This window comes from Grammomys surdaster, unplaced genomic scaffold, assembly GCF_004785775.1.
Source record: "Grammomys surdaster isolate TR1022 unplaced genomic scaffold, NIH_TR_1.0 125982, whole genome shotgun sequence".
NCBI lineage: Eukaryota > Metazoa > Chordata > Mammalia > Rodentia > Muridae > Grammomys > Grammomys surdaster.
The window spans coordinates 878,839-901,681 of record NW_021620798.1 but is presented as its reverse complement, the minus strand read 5'-3'; the positions used below and the strand labels follow the sequence as shown (position 1 = coordinate 901,681).

The window sequence follows — 22,843 nt, the reverse complement described above, 5'->3', positions numbered from 1 at the left end:
AGGTATTTGTAAATATATTTTGAGTCTGAGTGTTATTTCTGCGAGCATGGGAATGAGAGGTAGAACCATATCTAACATCAACAGTATTCATCAACATATATGTAGTAGGTGGGACATATTTATTGTTAAGCTTTATCTTTAGTCATTATAGTCTTATGCAGCAAGTATTTTACTTTATAGAAAAATTAAGAGATATTTATCATGGTTTATAACTGATAAGCTAAGTCTCTTGTCTAAGGTTTCCTTTAGGTTAAAACATTTGGTATTTATTTTGTTTAACTTACAAAATAGGTAACTTAATGTGTTTAGTCTAGTTCAAGAGTTCTCTTTAATCCCTGTATAGCAACCAAGTTCACCAAAAGAGCAGAAAAAATTATTTTTTTCCTCCACTACTCAAGAGTAATTCAATACAACACTGTCACAATATATGAGGGTAGAGTGGATTTATACACACACCAAGGCAAATTCTCCAGTGAGTTCCAATTCTGATACTATCTACCTGAAGATACAAATTGAAGCCTGACGTCATTCAAATACTAATCACAAGTACATGTTGTTCTTTGTGATTTTGACCAATTACAAATCAAGATTACCACAGACCCTTGATTGAATTTCACTAATTTGACAGCATGATCCAGAAAACTCATGGAAGCATAATATTGCTTATCACTATATTTAAATAGTTATCAAGGATACAAAGGAGTAGCCAAATGAAAGACGTGCATAGCGCAAGGTACATACATGGGAAGGAGTGCAAACCATTCTGCCAGCCTTTAGGAAATTTCCACATGCTCAGCTATCTAAAATGTTGTCTTGGTTTGTTTTGTTTTGAGGGTTCAATAGAAGTAACAAAACATCATATAATGATGAAATCATTGGCCATTGGTGATCACCTTAACCTTGAGCTCTTTTACCCTCCCCTCAGGGGTTATGAGATGGAGGTGAAAATTCCAGGCATTTAATTAATGTCTTGCTTTCTTCAGTAACTGTCTCCTATGCAAAAGAATATCTAGGTATGTAGGGCCACCAGTCATCTCATTAGTATATGAAACATACAGATCTCTTTCTAGGGTTACCAAGAAGTTTTTAGGTTGTATTTGGGAGACAGATTAGTAAATAGATTTTTTATAATATATAATAGTCTTGTCATTTTTCAGACACCCATCCCTTTACATCAAGAGGATATACAACCTCAAATGATAGTGAGGCATTACTAGAATTCGATTCAGTCATTAATAATTATTCTAGTTCATTATCCACAATATTTCCCAGGGTGAGAATACTGAGAAATATAGACTTAATGTAAAACTAGTACAATTCTAAAATTATGAATAGGAGGCTTCTATTTGGTTGAACTAGGAGACTGTGATCTCTTTCTCTGAGTCCCTTTTAAGGTAATAAGTAGTATTAGATTGCCCTCACTGCATAATCCATTTATTCATTTGTGACCCAAAATTATGATTCCTTCTTTGCTAAATATCCAGATTTCTCACATTAGGAAGGGTGATTAGGGTTGTCTGTTGTGATTATCTAGACTATGGGCAACTAGTCGAGAGGAACCCTTCCCTCATTACCTGTTCAGATAGGCTGAAGTTGTGTGAAGATGTAATCAGCTATCTGTACAGTTAGTTCCAAGTGTCGGAAAGGTACAACATATGCTCCTTAGAAGTTTTAAAGGTTTTGAAAACATAGAATGTGAGGGTGTACTTCAGTATGTAGTATTTGCTTAGCATTTATGGAACTTTGAGTCCTATTCCATACAGAAAGAAATGAAAACTCACATTTCTTGCTTAGGAATCTTCTGTATATCCAGCACTTGTAGAGTTTGTTTTGGTTTCTTGTTGTTATTGGTGGTGGTGGTGATGGTGGTGGTGGTGGTGGTGGTGGTGGTGGTGGTGGTGGTGGTGGTGTGTGTGTGTGTGTGTGTATTTATATAAGGTTGGCTTCTTAGTACTGGAACTTGAACCAAGGATTTCACACATGCTAATAAACAAGTTTCTTACTACTAAGCTATATATCTAGCATTTTTCTTTTTTGAGACAGGATCTCACTAAAATATCCATACTGGCCTTGAACTCACTCTGTAGTTCAGACAGTAGCGGAGATCATAGGCCTGTGCCACCAGACCCATCACTTAGTAGTTTCACCTCGATTCTATAACCTTTGCATCAGATTTAAAAAGAAAGAAAAAGGTTGAGGTGGTCCGGGAAATGAAAAGGAGTGTAGAGACATCTGTGTTAGCAAATATTGCATAGTCCTCTATCATCATCTACCAGAAAAACAAAGCAATACCTCGTGGGGACACTCCTTCTGTCACACCATGTTGATTATGAGCAACACACTGAGCAACTTGTCATCTCAAATAGATGTTCCTACCATTCTGGTGTGTTGGAAGCTATTTCATTAAACAGAAGCAGATCAAATGTATATTTTCTAATATACAACTAATATAGGCTTTCCATCTATAAAATGATGAACTTGTATTTGCTGATATAGAGAAGCCTTTTCATCTAACTCAAAACAATCATTAAAGAAGAATCTGTTTGTTAGGCAGAGGCAAAGAGCAACTCTCCTTTTATCCTGGTTTTTAAATATGAAAATACCTTTTAATATAAATCACAGGTAGCCCCCTGTCCACTTTTCTTGAATACATGGCATATGAGAATGGTTCTGTAAGTATTTATTCTGATTATAGGGCCAACAGAATCAACATTGCCTAGGAATTTAGAACTTAAAAGGATGCATGTTTTATTTTATATTTTGTTGACATATACCTATGAGATTCAGTGTTTACTTTTACTGTCTAAACTGTTCTCCAGAGGCAAAAGAATTGTACATTTTATAATTGAAGTGACTACCTTTAACACTAATGCTAAAAGATTCTGAAGGGGGCGAGGCTTGAAATATAGCTCAGTCACAAAAAGTGTTTCCCTTAAAAGCATAGGAATATAAGTTCTATCCTAAGGAACTACCTGCAAAAGGCCCACCATGATGGCATGTACTTTAACCCAAACACTGGATACTTGGAGGTAGGCAGATCCTTGAGACTTACTAACTGTGACTACCTCACCTAGCTTCCTTGGAGAGAGCTAGGTCAGTTAGAGACCCTAGAGAAGGATAGTTCCTAGACAACATCCAAAGTACTCTGGCCTGCACATATATGCACACACAAAAGAGATTCTGAATGGGCTAATTCTAATTGAAATGAATGATGTGAATCAACCCACCATTCATGGAAAAATAAAAGTGAATATTTTTGATCAGGAATAGAAAGCCCTCCCCAAATTTCAGTTTACTTAGAAAAATCTAAATCATATACAAGTAATACCACTAGGATCAATTTAAAACAAAAATTCAAACTTGGCTGATTATATCAATGTTGCTACCATGAAAAGCTTTGAAGAATAATTAGAAAGCCACTACTGCTCGAGTTTCTTTCTTTTCCTACATAATAAAAACCTGAACCTTGTGCTTACACTTGTTCCTGTCAGCTCGAAATTTTAACTATTTAAACATAAATTAGCAAAAAGAAAGATAAAATTGTGGGTTTCTAAAAGCCATATGTTATAAATAGAATAGATAAAAACTGAGATAAAATGGAAGTACTCAAAATGATTTATTGCAATGGAAAATTTATGCCATTGTCTTATTTTCCATATACACCATATACCTACATATTATATTTTAATCTTTTAAAAATTTGGAAACACTTTTGAGGAATATCTGAAAAATAGGCATGGTAATTTTTTTTGCAATCTCTTACCACCTTTTGTATCTCCTAATTTGATAACTGTTAGCATTTCTCATTCTTCTGTATTATATGTTATATAGTTGTAATACTTTTATTCCAATGTAGTATTTTTATTAGAAATTGTCCTGACAAAAATTCCCCAGGTAAAGGTGCTTGTTAACCAGCCTGATGACCTAACATGGATCTCTGGATCCTACATGATGGAAGGAGACAACTATCTTCTCTGAGTTGTCCTCCAACCTCTATCTGTGTATTGGCATGCATGTTATTTATTATGGCATGCACATATACACATACACCCAATAAATTTATAAAATGAAAAAATTTTAACTGTGCTTTTCAAGGAGGAAGATATTCTCATCAGTTTTTCTTTTATTGCATGCCAGCTAAATTTTTTATTGCATTTCCCCCATTGGCTTATGTACTTGCCAGTTGCAGGCTGTACTCACTCTATTGTTGTCCTCCTTGGAAAATTGACTTTCTACTTTACCTTATAGAAACATTAAGTGATTAAAGTTGCTTAGCTTCATAAAATACATGATTTTCTATCCTATTAGTCTTCTATGTTTAAGTCAGTTTCAGTGTCTTTGAAAATGCTCACAATTTTCTCATTTATTTGATAATAGTGCATCTCTAATTCTGACATTTGACAAGTCTTAGAACAAGTTAACTTCTGTGGCTGTGGAAGTAGGACTGCCTTCTTACAGCTGGCTAAAAGTTAACCATACTAAAGAACATGTGTATGTTTATGTCCTCGTTATTAGGTGGACTATGTATTTACAGATAAGACTGGAACACTCACTGAAAATAGCATGGAATTCATTGAATGCTGCATAGATGGGCACAAATATAAAGGCACAACTCAGGAAGTTGATGGATTATCTCAGACTGATGGGCCCTTAGCCTATTTTGATAAAGCAGATAAGGTAACATTTTCTTTTTTTTTCTTTTTTTAAAAATATTTATTTATCTTATGTATATGAGTACACTATTGCTGTCTTCAGACACACCAGAAGAGAGCATCAGATCCCATTACAGATGGTTGTGAGCCACCACGTGGTTGCTGGGAATTGAGCTCAGTACCTTTGGAAGAGCAGTCAGTGCTCTTAACCGCTGGACCACGTCTCCAGCCCTACATTTTCTTGTTATTATTTTACCTGAGCAATCAATCTTTGTAGACGTGTTTTATCCCTATATAGTAGAAATACCGAATTTTACAATGGGTGCATGATACTGAGTTTTGAGTAATCACTTGTTTTTTTAGCTGCACCTTTTTTTATTAGCATTTGTAGACAACTAGAACTTAGAAGTAGAATTATGGGAAATGACATTTAAACAAAAACATTAATTTAGCTGTATGTGGATTCACTTTTTAAAATAAGCTTTTCTAAGAATAGTGTCTCTTCAAATCATTAAAGACCTAGTATTTACATGTTAGATGAATCAAAGTCTTCCTACACATGAACAACTGCTAGATTGTGACTTAGATACCTAACTACATCTTAGGCCTTAAAGAAATCACTACCTTTGGTATAGGTGATACTATTTTAATCCAAATGAGTTAATACATAGTACTGCCTAGGAACCAGTAATTCTATTAGCTGCTATAACTAAATTTCCTAGAGATTATGACATTCTGTCACCTTAATATTTTTTCTTTGTTCACTGTCTGGGTTACCTAGTGATCAAAATAAAAAGAATAGTAATTTTTATGTTTCTTTTCCACAGAACCGAGAGGAGCTCTTTCTCCGTGCCCTATGCTTATGTCACACTGTAGAAATTAAAACAAATGATGCTGTTGATGGACCTGTAGAAGGAGCTGGATTCACATACATCTCCTCCTCACCAGATGAGATAGCCTTGGTGAAAGGAGCTAAAAAGTAAGTACTTCTTGAATTTCTGAGAAAGTGAAACCACAAGAGGGTAGGCATTTGATGTTTCTTCATTTGCTTCATTAAATCTATCATGTGCCTCTCCTATTATGCAAGTTCAAACAGAAGATAGTGAGGCATTAGTTTAATTTGTCTTATGTATACATCCCAGTCATCAGTCCAAATTCTCAAAGTTTGTAAATCATCTAACAACAGCTTTTATAAAACTCATGTTATTTCTAAGTGCTGCCAGCAATTTTAATGCCATTTGGTAAGTGACAATTCAGTTTACCCATGAGATTCAAGATGACTAAGTAGCTAAAAGGTCACATAATGTGTTTGCTACAAAATTAGAATTACAGATGGACTCCCTCATGAATACAGTAGTAAGTAGTTGTATTACTTTGTTATCAACTCATCTTGAAAAGGGAAATAAAATTGGAGATTGAGATCTTATAAAAGAAAAGAGATTAAGGCTAGACAGTGTCAGGGCAAGAGAAAATTAATTGTTCCTTGAAGATATACAAGGCTTTTTTATTGTTTTCAATAGGTTTGGGTTCACATTTTTGGGAAATTGGAATGGACATATCAGAGTAGAGAACCAAAGAAAAGAAATAGAAGAGTAAGTAGCTCTGTGTTTTGATGTTTGTCATTCTTAACCCAATTGTAAACAGTAAATGAAATCAGAAAGGAAAGAAAACTTATGTACCTATAAATACTGAATTGTATTCTCCCATATCAGAGTTTTGTATAAATATAGCTGGAGTAGGGAAAGCTATTTTTCATAGAATGTCAAAAACATGAATTTGAAGTAGAAATTCCATTTTGGTTTACATGTTGTCCAGAATGAGTCTTGGTGAACTGTTTGTAAAATGTAGACAAAAATATTTACTCTCAATTCCCTTCCTTTTTTAACTCTCCTGTATGATTTAATCTAATTAATAGCTCATATGTACATAGACAGATCTAAGCCATCTCATGTCATTGTGCTTTTTTAACCCCTTCTGTGACTTCTTTACTGTTTTAAGATAAAATGCCACTTTCTAAAACAGCACCAAAGTTCCCAGTTCTCAGCATCTGCTTATTTTGTGTAGTTCATCTTTTGCTATTCTCCTCTCATTGAGTTTTCCAAACATTGGAAATTTAAACTCTTTTATGAACCATGGGCTGCTATGTATGCTTTTATATGTGTGCTCTAAAATCATAGCTCCTTCCCTTTAACATGTCATCCTTGTAGAATCCAGCATATACCATTTTCCAGGAAACATTCTTTCAGGTGGCTTTTTTAAAATCTGTGCTCTGGTTTCTCCCTTTTGAGTGTTTTGATTAAAGGAAGTATTTAATGGACTTGGAATGTAGTTAATTTTCCTTACCCTTTATCTCCTTTATAATGTGGTTAAGTTCTTAGAAAAGTCATCAGCAGACTCATCTCAGTTCCTCAACACATAGCATAGTGTCTGACCCCCTAATAGGCACTCAAATTACAACCCCACTAAACACCCCCTCCAGATCTGGCTTGATGGGCTAGTTCTTTGTTTTCCATACTTATGTAGTCACTCTTTTTTACGTTATAAAGTGAAAAAATAAAAATAACTTTTACTGCTATTATCAGAATAGTTAACATACAGAGATATTTCAAAGAAAAGTGTAAAGTACCAGTTGTACACAAAACTAGCTGCCCACATCCTAAGAGGAAATCTTTGTGTCATTAAGATGGTTCAGTCATGTGCTTTTACTTATTTCAGTGTAATTGAGTTATTTCACTTTTTCGTCTTTCCTAAAGATATGAACTTCTCCACACCTTAAATTTTGATTCTGTCCGCCGACGTATGAGTGTAATTGTAAGGACCCAAGGAGGTATGCATCTTTAAAATTTGACTTATTTATCTTTTTCTATTTGTAATGTTGTTGTTTATAAACTTTCTGAGAAAAAATTTATATAGTATAGGATTTTAGTAGTCTTGCAAATTTTATTGAAACAGGGCCTTTGTATCACAGAATGGTATGGAAATACCAATTATAGCAGCTTAGAGTTAAGAAAGTTGGTGGTTTTCTATCCTTTTCTGACCTCTCTTACTCTACTACTGCTTGATGCTCTTTGGAAGCAAGTGAAGTAGAGATGTATCATTAACCTAAGTTTCTGGGAAAGGATATTCTTGTTTGACTACAGAGCTAAGGACCCTGAAAAAATAAAACTTGCCTTTTCAGAGAAATGAGTACCATCATCTCTAGGCTGCTCAGTGTCTTTGGAAGGAACTATGGTAGTTTGCCTCCTGATTAGATTCTGAAAGACTTATGGGAGAACACTCCTACTTTATTTGGATAAAGCTTTCAGATGTATGGATATGTGTTCACTGTGTTTCTTTGACTCCCCCCAAGAGGTTATTCTCAAAATATCCTTGATTTATTTTAGTATTAAATCTGCTGCAAATTGTTTAGTGAGAAGAATATGAAACTGCAGACAAACCCATGGAGAAATACAGTTCATTTTACTCAGATTTTCTGAGATGAAAGCAAACTCATGAGACTGATTTTAGTATATGACCATGGAATTTATTTATGACTTCTAAACAGACTTCCTTGTATAACTAGAAATGAAATATTTAGCATTTAAATATTTTTATGTGTGTACATCTACACCTATATTCTGCAGATGGTAAAATGTCTGGAAAATGACATGCAAAGTATTGGTCCCAAAACTACACTTTTTAATTTGTTTAGCACAGCTCTTTGCCTCATAAGGATAAAGTGTCTTATAATGCTCAATAGTATATGATCTAAAACTCCACTTATTTTTTTTGAAGTGGAACAATTTTTAATTCATATTTTAAAATATAACAGATATAATATCCCATATATTTTAATATTTTCTTTGCTTCTAATAGAACATCTCATACTCATTATGTCTAACTTTTTAAACTTCTATACATATACACATGTACACATATACATATATACACATTTTACATACACCATCCCTCCAGGAAGCCACTTGTCTTAGCATATAAGATTTAGGTTTAGATATGTTTCCTGACAGTGAGTATTTTATTTCTTAGACATTTCTTGTACTAGAACTCAGCAATTTTTGCATAATCCATATAAAATCACATACACTATAGATATATATATATATGCATGTGAATGGGGATATATGCCTACAAATATTTATTTTAGGAAATATGAGCTTGTGAGGAGGCCCAAACTGTAATCCACATGATCCTTTCAATAAAACTCCACTTATAAAATCAGCATTCTATAAAGGAATTTTAAATATCTTTTTTTTAAAAAAAAAACTTAAAATCCCAGTATCAAGCAAGTGTTCTTGGTTTATTCAGAATGAACTTGGGCTTTGGAAGTTTTTGGTTCTTGGCTCTAGATCATGACTGGCTACATTTTCAAAGATGCTCACCTGGAGTTCCTTGTTATGGCCGACTGCTCCACGATTTACTGGAAGGGACTATAGCAGGAGTGAATGTGGTAGTATTTGCCTTATTTATTATATCCATAATATTCTGAAGATATGATGATGGTTCTTACAGACTAAAGCTCTACATAATTTTATTCCATTTGGTGGAATATTACAGAAGAGATTCAAAATATCTAGAAGTTGCATGAGAAAGGCCATCTTAGAGTTATCTTTTCTTAAAAATCCTATTACCACTCTTCAAATTCTAAGTTAATTACTTCGGTTCTTTATTTTAGGAGATATACTACTTTTCTGTAAAGGAGCAGATTCATCAATTTTTCCCAGGGTGCATAACCATGAAATTGAGTTAACCAAAGTCCATGTGGAACGTAATGCAATGGTGAGCCTACACCCCTCGCTTCAATAAGTAAATGGAGATATGCTGGCCATACCTATGTTTATGGTTTCTAAAGAGATGTTGAGGTTATAGTTTATTTTATACTTGGAAATTTGGTCATATTCCATTATTCCTTATATTAACATAAATTACTATTCTAGACCAATATTGTGATCAGAACTAGTACTTGGTGAAGATGTTTCAAGGATTTTTTCAAGATAGTGATCAGTTATTTTGAACTTGATGAAATGTTAACTTTTTAGTTGCATGCTGTTCATTTTAAAAAATTAAACATCAGAATTTCTCTTTTATACAGATGGGTAAAGCAAATGCCTTTCAAGAATATGACTGAGGCTAGGAAAATGGCTCAGCAGTAAGGGCAGAAGACCCAAGTTTGGTTCCCAGTACTCATGGTGGATAGTTCATAGCTACCTGTAACTCTAGCTCTAGGAGATCTCATGCCTCTGGCCTCCATAGTCATCAGCACTCATGTGAACATAAACATACAGAGACATATTCTGATAAAAACACAATATATCATTAAAACCAAATCTTTAAAAGGGTATCACATTCTTTTAGCTATTATTGAGGTAACTATAGAACTTCTGCTTTGCTTCTAGGATGGATATCGGACTCTTTGTGTAGCCTTCAAAGAAATTCCTCCAGATGATTTTGAAAGAATCAATGCACAACTAATAGAGGCAAAAATGGCCCTACAAGATAGAGAAGAAAAACTGGAAAAGATTTTTGATGAGATTGAAACTAGCATGAATTTAATTGGAGCCACAGCTGTGGAAGACAAGTAATTTGTTAAATTATTTGAGATTGTAATTGTATCATTTTTTCCCTTCCCTTTCCTCCCTCTAAAACCTCTCATGTCCAACCCTACTGTGTTCTCTTTCACATTCATGATCTCCTTTTCCTTTAAGTGGCCATGTGTTTATGTGTGTTCCTAAATATATAAATGCCTACTCAGTCTCTATAATGTTATTTGAATGTTTCTTTTCAGGGCTGACCTTTTAGTATTGGCTAAGGAATTGGTGTGCACTTGGGAGGGGGAGGACTATTTCTCTTCCCTCAGCCAGCATTCCTTAATTACCTGTCCATATTAACATGTCTATTGGTATTGTCTTTCTTCAGGTCTATTCTTGTTATTTTAATGACCAGTCATTTAGGTATGCACCAAATTAGTAATTTATTTACATATTTTGAAATCTCTTTTAGTATTGTCTAAGTAAACCTAGATTGGTTTATTTTACCAAGTATGGAAAATATAGCAAATTTTGAGCTCTAGAAATAGTTTTAAAGTAAATACATGCATCTTAGAAAAAGTGAGTCCATTCTCAATATACTCTTTTGAATATTTACTAAATCTTCTAATTGTTTATGGAGCTGTTATGAAACAACCTTACAGTATATAAGACAGGATCGTAGAATCATTATTTGAACTGATGCATAGAAGAATGGGTAAGATTTTGGTAAATGACTAGAAAGGAAACGCATAGTAAATAGCTCAAGAATTTAACCTAACCTGCTTCTACATGCCAGAATATATTTCTGAATATATTTTAAAAAGTTAAATATATAGGCTGAGCTCTTTGAGACATTATTATAGAACTTAGTCAGTAATTTGATTGAAATAATGTTAATGTTTTAAATAAAACAAGTTTTTCAAAGAGTTGTAAATTAAGAGAAAGGGACTAGAAAGATGACTTGATGGTTTAGTGTACTGGTTGCTCTTCCAGAGAACCTAGAATCAGTTCCCAGCATCCACATGGTATCCACAATCATCTATAACTGCAGTCCAGAGGTATCCAATTACTTTTTTGGCCATTCTTGGGCAACAGACATGCACATGCAATACAATTCTATGCACACAGGGAAAAACACCCATACATATACAATAAATTAATTAAATTTTTAATTACTCAAAAAGTTACAGACATATATTTAACCAATATATGTATTAAAATTTCATTGTTTTTATTCTATGTTAATATTTATTTATTGGTCTTACACACACTGTAATTTAGTCACCTCATCCCCTAACAACCTCTCTCATCCTAGTCCTGCTCCTATTAAACCTCTTCTACCCAACAAGTTTCCCTCCTATTTTCTTGTCTCTTTCCTTGTCTGATTTCTGTTTGGTTTTTGTTTGGTTTTGTTTTGGTTTTTTTGCAGCCCACTGAGTTGAATTAAGGTCCCTTTCATGAGTTTGATTAGTATAATCATTTACCCAAGCATGGACAATTTAGTGCTGGCTATGCCACTAAAGAAAATTACTATCCTACCCCGGCAACCATTAATTGTCAATAGTTCCTCAGAGAGTAACTATGAGCCAGTTCTCCACCCATGATAGAATTTTTGATGAGTTCCATTTTGTGTAGGTAGATACACCTGCTGTGAATTCATGATTGCAGTGGCTAGGCCAAGGCCAGAAGCTAATAGTTCAAAGCATTCCTCCCCTTCTTCCAGACCTTAAATTCTTTTTGATCCTCTCTTTCATCATGTTTCCTAAAACTTGGAGGGATTATATAAATTTCCCATTTAAGTCTGAGCTGTCAACTGTCACTTATTATCACTTTGACCAGTTATCACTTTTATTTCATTAACTATCACCCACTGCAAAGTGAATCTTCTCTAACCAAGGTTGAGAGCAGCACTAATCTATAGGTATAAACATAAATATTTAGAAGACAGTTTGATACTATATCCACTTAGTAAAAACAAACAAACAAACAAACAAAAAACAAATTACCTCTTAGGGCCTAGGACCTCTCCAGCTATAGACTTTTGGCTAGTTTGAAGTACCCAACATAAGTTCCCTCTCAAGGAATGGGCCTCAAATACAATTTTTAAAAGAGATTTATTTATTTTATGTGTATGGGTGTTTTACCTGAAGGTGTGCCTATACACTACATGCATGTAGTACCCTCAGAAGCAAGAATTGTCAGATCCCTAAAAAACTGAAGTTACCAACAGTCGAAAGCTGCCTTGTGGTTCCTGGAAATCAAACCCAGGTCCCCTGCAATACTGGCCAGTTCTTTTAATCACTGAGCCATCTCTCCAGCCTCCTCAAATGCAGCTTTTAAAGAGCAGTGGCTACTCCTATCAATCATATTGTACCAGTAGACACATCTTGCCTGGAGAGTTGGTATTGTCAAAGAGTTCATGATAGCTACATAGCACCTTCAAGCACATTGAAAGCTATCGAGCCAGAAGGAAGCTTGCAACTCAGTTCTAGTCTTGATTTCTCTATCCTGCAACAATTGTGTATGGTGTCTTCAACAATCGGGTCTTACCATTTAGTTCTGGTGAGCAACCAAGAGCCATAACAAGAGCTTATTTAATTTGGGGGACTCTCTGAGAGCCTCACATTCACAAGAAGAAAGCTAGAGAGATGGCTCAGCACTTAAGAACAGTGGTTGTACTTCCAGAAGACCTGGGTTCCAATTCTAGGGAATTCAGTGTCCTTTTCTGGCCTCCTTGGAACCTGCATGCATATAGTGCACAGATATACATACAGATAAAACACCCATACACATACAATACAATACAATACAATACAATACAATACAATACAATACAATACAATACAATACAATACAATAAACTTGCAAGGAGGTATTTGGCACTTGGATTTTTATTTAGTAATCTATGCCTTGTGGAAGCAGCAATACATACCCATTGAAACGCATTTATAAAAATCACTTTTAAAAACTTAACTTGCAAATACAAAACACCATGTATCTGTATTGAAGTACTCAAACAAGTACTTTCCAAGACCCAATGTCCACACATCTCAACGAACTTCTATATGTTTTCTTAAATTATATTACTTAGCATACCAAATAGCAAGTTTCCATATGACACTTTCCATACATCCTTTGTTTTTGTTTGCCCTCTTGCCCAATTGCCTCCTCTTTCCTATTCATTCTAACCTCCACTTAAACCTTTCCATGTTCATCCATTTTTTTTGTGCAAGTGTAGAGTGGGGAGCAATGACAATCCCATGCATGTGGGAGCACCGAAGCACAAAGACCAATGATCTGTTGTAGCTGGAGCCACAGGCTCTTGGGAGCCATTTGATGTGTGTGCTGGGAATCAAACTAGAGTCCTGGAAGAATAAAACATGCTTTAATACCTAACCATCTCTTCAGTCACCTCCTAAAAATTTTAATTAACATATGTTACAAAAAGTTAAGAAGTTTTATACTTGCATTCGTGTGTGTGAGTGTGTGTGTGTGTGTGTGTGTGTGTGTGTGTGTGTAATTTATTTTTTTTTACTTATATCCCCCTAACTGTCCCCCCTCACGGTCACCCCTCCTACAGTCCTTCCCCCATCCCTCTTCCTCTTCTCCTCTGCCCTGGTAGGGGCCCCAACTGGGTACCCCCTAACCCTGGCACATCAAGTCTCTGAGGCTAGACGCATCCTCTCCTACTGAGGCAAGACAAGGCAGCCTACCTAAAAGAACATATTCCACAGATAGGCAGCATCTTTAGGGATAGCCCCCACTCCAGTTGTTCAGGACCCACGTGAAGACCAAGCTGCATATCTGCTACATATGTGCAGGGGTCATTGTCCAGCCCATATTCTTTGGTTGGTGGTTCAGTCTCTGAGAGCCCCAATGGTTCAGGTTAGTTGATTCTGTTGGTCTTCCTGTGGAGTTCCTATCCCTTTAGATACTGCAATCCTTCCTTCTATTCTTCCCTAAGAGTCTCCAAGCCCCATCTACAGTTTGGCTGTGTGTGTGTCAGCATCCTTCTGAGTCAGCTGCTGGATGGGACCTCTTGAAGGTGAGCCGTGCTAGGCTCCTATCTGCAAGCATAACAGAGTATCATTAATAGTGTTAGGGACTGGTGCTTGTCCATGGGCTGAGTCTCAAGTTGGGCTGGTTATTGGTTGTCCATTGCCTCAGTCTCTGCTTCCTCCCACATGCCTGCATTTCTTGTAGACAGGATAAATTTGAGGTTGAAAGTTTTGTGGGTGAGTTGGTGTCTCTATCGAACCAGTTGGAGTTCTTATGCCACTATAGGAGGTGGCCTCTTCAGGTTCCACATTCTCAGTGCTGTGAGTAACAGCTAAAGACATCCTCATTGATTTCTTGCCAGTAGCTGTACCACATTTTCTTTATCCACTCTTCTAGTTGAGAAGTATCTAGGTTGTTTCCAGTTTCTGGCTATTACAAATAAAGCTGCTATGAACATAGTTAAAACAAGTGTCTCTGTGGGATGTTCGAGCATCTTTTGGGTATATGCTCAGGAGTGGTATAGCTGGGTCTTGAGGTAGAACTATTGCCAGTTTTCTGAAAAACCACCAAATTGATTTCCACAGTGGTTGTACAAGTCGCACTCCCACCAACAATGAAAGAGTGTTCTCCTTGCTCCACATCCTCACCAGTATGTGCTATTATTCGAGTTTTTGATCTTAGCCGTTCTAATGGGTATAAAGTAGAATCTCAAGGTCCTTAAGTGTTTCTCAGCCATTTGAAATTCCTCTGTTGAGAATTCAATGTTTAGTTCTGTACCTCATTTTTTAATTGGGTTATTTCGGTTGTTTGTGTCTAACTTCTTGAGTTCTTTTTAAATGTTGGATATTGCCGTGCAGTGGTGGCGTACGCCTTTAATCCCAGCACTTGGGAGGCAGAGGCAGGCGGATTTCTGAGTTCGAGGCCAGCCTGGTCTACAGAGTGAGTTCCAGGACAGCCAGGGCTATACAGAGAAACCCTGTCTTGAAAAACCAAAAAAAAAAAAAAGTTGGATATTAGCCCTCTGTCACATGTAGGGTTGGTAAAAATCCTTTCTGCCATTTTGTCCTATTGACAGTGTCCTTTGCCTTACAGAAGCTTTGCAGTTTCATGAGGTCCCATTTATCAGTTGTTGATATTAGAGCCTAAGCCATTGGTGTTCTGTTCAGGAACTTCTCTCCTATACCAATTTGTTCAAGGCATTGAGATTTAATGTATCCAGTTTTATATTGAGGTTCTTGATCCACCTGTTCAGGATCATAGATATGGATCTATTTGCATTCTTCTACATATAGACATCCAGTTGGACAAGCTCCATTTGTTGAATATACTTTCTTTTTTCCATTGTATAGTTTTGGCTTCTTTATCAAAAATCAAATGTTCATAGGTTTGTGTGTTTATTTCTGGGTCTTTGAGTTGATTACATTGGTCAACCTGTTTCTCTATCAATACCATGAAGTTTTTATCACTATTGCTCTATAGTACAACTTGAGGTCGGGGATGGAGATTCCTCCCAAAGTTCTTTCATTATTCAGGATTGTTTTGACTATCCTAGCTTTTTTATTTTTTCGTATAAAGTTGAGAATTGCTCTGTTCAGGTTTGTAAAGAATTGGGTTGGAATTTTGATAGAGATTGCATTGAATTCAGACTGCTTTTTGTAAGATGGCCATTTTTCTCTATGTTAATCCTACCAATCCATGAACATTGGAGATCTTCCCATCTTCTGATACTTCCTCAGCTTCTTTCTTCAGCAACTTGAAGTTCTGGATTGTTTTGGTACCTGGATATTCTTGTAGTAGGTATTAGGAGAGAGCGTAGGAGGTATTGGGAACAGGGTGAATCTTGATGGTCATGGTGTGGCAGGCCTCTGATGGGTGTCTTTGGGTTTATGGTTCCAGATCTGCAGGTCTGTGTGGTCCAGGATCTGTAGGTCTGCATGGTTCAGGAGCTACAGATCAGATGAAGGTGGGTGGATAATGGATGTCCTCCTGGGCTAGTAGGCTGCTCAGGGCAGCTTGGCTTGTTCCAGAGGATTCAGCCATAGGGAGGGAAGATGGGTGGGAGAAGGTAAGCTATCCTGTATTGTCTGGGATCAGCAGTTGCTGAAGGTGGGTGGGGAGGTTGGGGAAGAATAGATGCCCCCTAGAATAGCAAGCTGCTCAGGGCAACTTGGCTTGCTTCAGAGAACTCCAAGCATGGGAGATGGGTTGAGGAAGAGAAGCTTACCTGTATGGTTCAGGGTCAGCAGCTCTGATAAGTTGCTCAGAGAGGTGGCAGGAGAACGGAAGTCTGCCTGGGCTAGCCTGTACATGCATATATTTTAATCATATGCCCTGCTTTTATTATTATTTCTTACATCCTGTTGCTTCTCTTTCTCTTTCTCCTCTTGTCAAATTTCATTGATACTCTGGCATCCGAAAGAAACCCAAAGAAAGTGTCATTTTTCTATCCTTTACTTTTCAGTGTTATTCTTAAATTATCATGGGAAATAACTGGGTTTACGTTTTTGTTTATTTTGCTTTTGATAAGACAGCATGTTAATTGTGCAGGCCTGGCTTGCCTAGAACACCCTATAGAGACCATGTTAGCTTCAAATTCACAGTGATTTGCCTGCAACTGCCTCCCATGCGCTGGAATTAAAGACAAGCTACAACACTCAGCAGCTTTCCTAATATTAAAAGTTCCTCAATGATAAGAGTTTACTAATATCCCCCATATCTAATTAGAATGTTTTAGCTCTTCTCATTTTGTCAGAGACAACCCAACTATGATAAGGATCCTAGAATGGCCTTGCTAGTGAGCTATAAGAATGCGTACTTGAACAGTCCTTCTTCTCTCATGAAGTTTAGAAATTAACTCGGTTTCTTTATGTTTTTAGACTGCAAGATCAGGCTGCAGAGACCATTGAAGCTCTCCATGCGGCTGGCTTAAAAGTCTGGGTGCTTACTGGGGACAAAATGGAAACAGCCAAATCTACTTGCTATGCCTGCCGCCTTTTCCAAACCAATACTGAGCTCTTGGAACTGACCACAAAAACCATTGAAGAAAGTGAAAGGAAAGAAGATCGGTTACATGAACTGTTAATTGAATATCGTAAGAAGTTGCTGCATGAATTTCCTAAAAGCACTAGAAGCCTTAAAAAGTAAGAAAGTACATCTATTTCTTAATTTATACATTGATCCAAATGTAAATAGCAGATTGTTTTTGTCAAAAGCTCTATTTGCTGTAACTTACCATTCTTCGTTGATTTGTTTTTCTTGTAAGTTAAAACCTTCCCTGAGGAGTTGGCTAATTCTCCATTTGAGATCGTTTATCATTCTATATCTCTCTTAATATAAAAGACAAATAGATTTCTCAATATTTAGTATGAAAGATCAAAATTTGTTTGGCAAATGGAACCTAGGGCCTGACATTGTCTTCAGTAAGCACTCTACCACTGAGTTATCCCCAGCTCTCAGTTTCTTTTTTTTAAATGAATTTATAATTCAAATGTACACAAAAGCATAAAATTGTACACATTAATAGGCTAATGTGATATTTTAATGCATGCATATACTGTATAATGTTTAAATTGTAGCTAAACACATTTTTCCCAAAGCACTTTTCTTTACAATAAAAAGTTCCAGAATTTAACATTCTGAAATTTATGAAAATGATATTGCATATAGTCACCCCACTGTACAGATAATATACTAAAATTTCTTTTATCTTGTCTAAATATTACTTAATACCCTTTGATCAACTTTTTCCCACCCTTATATTCACATACTCTCCCAGCCTTTGTAACCACTTCATGACATCAATGCTTTGAGTTTCATATGAGTGAAATCATATGCTGCTTGTCTTTTTATGCCTGGATTTTTTTACTTCCTTATTACACATAATATAATGACCTTCATTTTGTCTATATTGTTGCAAATGACAGAATTTCATTTTTGTACCTGAATAGCATTCTAAGTTATGTATGTGCCATACTTTTTCTCTTATTAGTTGATAGATACTTAGGTGGTTTCCATCTGGGCTCTTGTGAATAGTATTGAACACTAGAGCACATATATCTCTTGGACATACATTTTACTCTTGTATATACTCAGTAGTGAATTTTCTGGGTTATAACAGTAATTGTTTTCATTTTTTTAAAAAAAAAAACTTTTGAAGTAGGTAAATTTGTAAACATTTAGAATCTACACATATAATACCATCAGACTCTGGATCTGTTTCCACAACTTTTGAGGTCCTAGTCTATTTTCCATGGGAATTAGTGTGTCTCAGTACTCCAACAGGAACTAAATAAACTTTGATTCTGTCTTAAACTAGCAAAGGAAAAAAAGATTTATGGAGTCTAAGAGTCTCAAGAAAAATTTCTGATCCATAATATCTTAGTGCCCAGAGACAAGGCATCCTTTATTGTTCTCATTGTCTACATTGTCCAGTATTTTCAGATTTAGTCTACAAATGGAGCTAGGTATGAACAGTTCTTTTGATATAAGTAGGCTAGGGTTAAGAACGCCTAGCTGATATAAAATTGTATTTATTTAAATGATACATGTATGTATTTAGATAATGTTCTTTAATGAACAATATATCTTCTTGATGTTTTGCCATATTTGAAAATCCGTGTTCTATGGATTACCTTTGTCATTCAGGCACAGGTGCTGTATTTGTTTGCTCTTAAGTCATGTTATCTTTTCTCTATTTCTCCAAGAGTTTCGGATTAACTGTAGAGTTATCTTTATATTGAATTTTGTATCATATCATAATACTCTAACTAATTAACCTTGTAGTTCAAAAGACTAATTCTAAATTTTATAAAATTTAAAATTTTAAAATTTTATAGTCAGACTGCACAACCACCTTCGTTTTCAAAATTTTCAAAACTTAGAATCAACTGTGTGGGCAGTCCTTGCTCCCCATTGCACTATTTGCCCCTTGTTGCCTGTTATTTGTGTTCTTATTACTCTACAGGCTTTTTAATAGGCAAACTTGATACAATCTACTTTGTTCATTTTGTTTTCTTCGTCATTTCTCTACTGAAGTTGCATTATCAATTACATCTTCCCTAAAACTCTACTTAGGCCAGTGCAATAGCTCATCATCTAAAAACAGTTGCTTCACAAGCCTTTTGCCCTGAGTTTGATCTCCAGAAACAATTCCAGAATGGCCCTCTGACCTCCACCTATGTGCCATGCCTGTGCACACGAGCACACACACAGTAAAAATGTAAAAACACTGACTTTTTCTTGAAGTCTACCACGGTGCTAACATTTCCTCCCACTTTGGCTGTCTGATATCTTCATTTTCTCCCTAAGTACCTTTTTCTAACCAAAAGTCACTATTCTCTTATTAGAGACAATTTATTCTTTGGGATGATTGATGAAGGAAACTAGAACTGGTGACTTCACTTATCTGGAATACTCCCCCTCAGTGATTGAGAAACTCAAAATCATGCAGGGTATGGTGATGTGTGCCCTTAGTCCCAGAACTTGAGAAGTGGAAACAGGAAAATCAGAGTTAAAAGACAACCTCAGCTGTAGAGTAAATTGAAGGCTAGCTTGAGCTATGTGAGATCTGTCTCAAAACAAAATAGAAATCAAGGTCTTAATTCTAACTATATAAGAACTATAAATACATTTTTAAAAATCTTTTTCAGAGCATGGACAGAGCATCAGGAATATGGATTAATCATTGATGGCTCCACATTGTCACTCATACTAAATTCTAGTCAAGACTGTAGCTCAAACAACTATAAGAGTATTTTTCTACAAATCTGTATGAAATGTACTGCAGTGCTCTGCTGCCGGATGGCACCATTACAAAAAGCCCAGGTAACTGGATATTAGTTACTTTTTCATTCTGGGTCCTCTGTACACATCTCATTTCTCTCCCTGGCTTTTTGTGAGCAAACTCTGTAGTGTCTTTCAAATGATTTTAAATCTGTACTGTATCTTGTACACTCAAGCTTGCTGACCACTTCTTTACCTTTTATAGTTCTCTAATAAGGACTTAGTTTCTACTGCCTCTACCTTGTGTTCCTTCCTCCTCATGGTATTATTACCTGTATGTATCCTGTTAGGTCTTTTCTTGTTCCACTGACTTGATTACAGATAAACCAGTTCATTGAGCACTAGTCTTTTCCTTGTTTCTCTACTACAGTTGGTGCTATCATTTACAGTCTCCTCAAAATCATCCTTGATTTTTATGTTCTTTCAAAATGCTGATATTTTCCTTCTCTTTCTCATTGTTGTATCTTTTCATTAAGTTTTATCCTAAATTTTTAATGTTTTATTTTATTTTGATGTGTTGAAGTATTTTACCTGCATGTATATATCTTCACCACTTGGGTTCCTAGTGTCTACAGAGGCCATCAGAGGGCATCAGAATCATTGAAACTGAGGTTAAAGACATTTGTTAGCCCTCTCCTCTTCTCCTCTCCTCTCCTCTCCCCTCCCCTCCCCTCCCCTCCTCTCCTCTCCTCTCCCCTCCCCTCCTCTCCTCTCCCCTTTCCTCCCCTCTCCTAACCTCTCCCCTCTCCCTCTTTTCCATTTCTCCGCCTTCCACTGATACAGCTCCAGACCTGACTTTTGCTTAAGATTAAGTCTCCTGTTTCTAGGTGTCTGCTAGACATCACCAATTGGATTCTCTACTATCACATTAAATTATAGTTCACAAGACACATTTTACAATTTTCTTGAACAATTTGTTTCTTCCATGTTCTTATTTTATTCCTGTTACTGGAGCCATTTTTCTTTTGTTCCCTGAATCTCACATTATAGTCTATTTATTCTACCCATTTTTGGTCATAGCTTTCATTTTCATGAAACCTTTTGGTGTTGTCCATACTTTTTTCCTTCTCATAACTAACATAGGGCATCTTGTGAGTCAGACTTCGATGTATTTTATCTTTGTCACTGCTGTTACTTTTATAGACTATTACCTTCTCATCTCTTGTGTCCATATAGTTTAAGTCATTATCTTCTGTCTAAATTTTTGGGAGTCTTACTTCATTAGTTTCTTACAAACCCATCTTCTTGGGATTGTTTTTATTGTTCCAATTCTGCCTTCTCTGCAGCCTTAACCATCATTTTTTTCTTGTATTTCCTATTATTTCTATAACCAAGCTTACTAGAGTTTTGACTTTTAAACCCAAAATCATTATTGGTTTCTTATACTTTTCTAGTACATTTTACTAGTCTTTTCTGCCTGTTTCTTTCTTCAGAGCTCATTAAACTCCTTCTGTAAGTAGCCTCCTAGCACCCCTTTGATTCCTCTTCAGTTTGTTTTCTACCAGTGCCTTCTATACTCTAGTGCTTGGACAATAAATACCGTTCCATGTTGACCTGAATCTATTATCTATATGTGAAAGTGTGTTGATATGATCACACCAGACCTACTTTATCAGTGTTTGTTATCTTCACTTCCCTGCATGCTTTTTGGATATCATTCCTTTTTCTCTGGGAATACACTATTCTTTCTCTGCACACACAAATTTTACTAGAATTTCATGATTTAAATTATGCTTCTGTAAAATAATGCCTAATTGACAAATATTTTCCTCCTACTTGCTATCATAAGCTTTCTTATATGGAAATTTTTACATTGATTTATTTATCATGTGGTACATGTACTTTGTTGCACACGTGGAGATAAGAAAACAGCTTGAAAAAGTCTGTTCCTTCCATGTGGGTTTCAGGAGTCAAATTCAGGTCTTAATACTTGGTAGCAGGTGTCCTTACCCACTGAGCCATGTCACCAGCTTTCATATAGATAATTGGATAATGTCATGTACTCCTGTACAGATAGCATATTTTGTTATCTTTATTGTTTATCTGGCTATCTAATATACTTGTATTTGTAACTAATCTCTATTTCATTTACATGTTTTTCAATGACCATACCTCTTCATTTTTTATTTTGAATGGTATTTATTATTTTGAATGGTATGTTACATACATTTATACTTGATGAATAAAGCTATTTTAGATAAGTTACTTCTTTTTCTTGAAAGCCACCGACAGCTTAGAGAAAAACTATTAGTGTGGGTAACTTGAGAGATTAGGGGGAAAACTCTATGTCTACCTTACCAAATCCTTCATGACTTTATTGTCAGTGACCACAAATCCTTTTGGTTTTTTTTTTTCCACAAGGACAAATTAATCTTTCAACCTAACCTATATTTTCCTTGCAAACATTGTCACCCTTGATGATTTTATTGCCTTCCAGGCTGCAGTGTTTAATCTTTGAGGTATAGAGATCATTGCTGCACATAGTATACCAAGTACGAATTAGCCATTGTTATAGCCCGTTAAAACTGAATGGAGTTTGGATTCTTTAGCTTTACCTTCTTAAAAAATAAGATACTGTTTCTGACAATCGTTTGTAAAGCTCTGTATAGGAACCAAATTAAGAAGAGAGATCAGACAAAAGCTAACATTTCACTTCATTTTTATGTTGAACGACATTAGACATGTAGGAATTTTTTAATGCTTTTAACACTACTAAAATCTTAGTCTTATTTAAAGAAACTATGGTACGGCTTCCTTGCATAGATTATTTATAATCACTTCATTTATATTGAAAATGAATTTTATTTATGCTGATCAGTTAGAGAAATCAAGGAGATAGACTTTTTAGAAAGCATTATTTAGTAGCTGAAACATTTGTCTTGTTAA

The 22,843-nt window shown here is 35.7% G+C and overlaps 1 protein-coding gene across 2 annotated transcripts in view; it reads left to right on the top strand.

Moving 5' to 3' along the window:
- Atp11c (ATPase phospholipid transporting 11C) overlaps nt 1-22,843 on the top strand; it is a 182,689-nt gene that overhangs the window by 126,142 nt on the left and 33,704 nt on the right. For both annotated transcript variants that reach the window (XM_028754138.1, XM_028754139.1), the window contains 8 exons: nt 4,516-4,677; nt 5,480-5,631; nt 6,173-6,244; nt 7,406-7,479; nt 9,325-9,428; nt 10,046-10,227; nt 17,053-17,316; nt 19,825-19,999. In XM_028754138.1, coding sequence (XP_028609971.1) covers nt 4,516-4,677; nt 5,480-5,631; nt 6,173-6,244; nt 7,406-7,479; nt 9,325-9,428; nt 10,046-10,227; nt 17,053-17,316; nt 19,825-19,999 — 1,185 coding nt within the window. The remainder of the gene's footprint in view (nt 1-4,515; nt 4,678-5,479; nt 5,632-6,172; nt 6,245-7,405; nt 7,480-9,324; nt 9,429-10,045; nt 10,228-17,052; nt 17,317-19,824; nt 20,000-22,843) is intronic.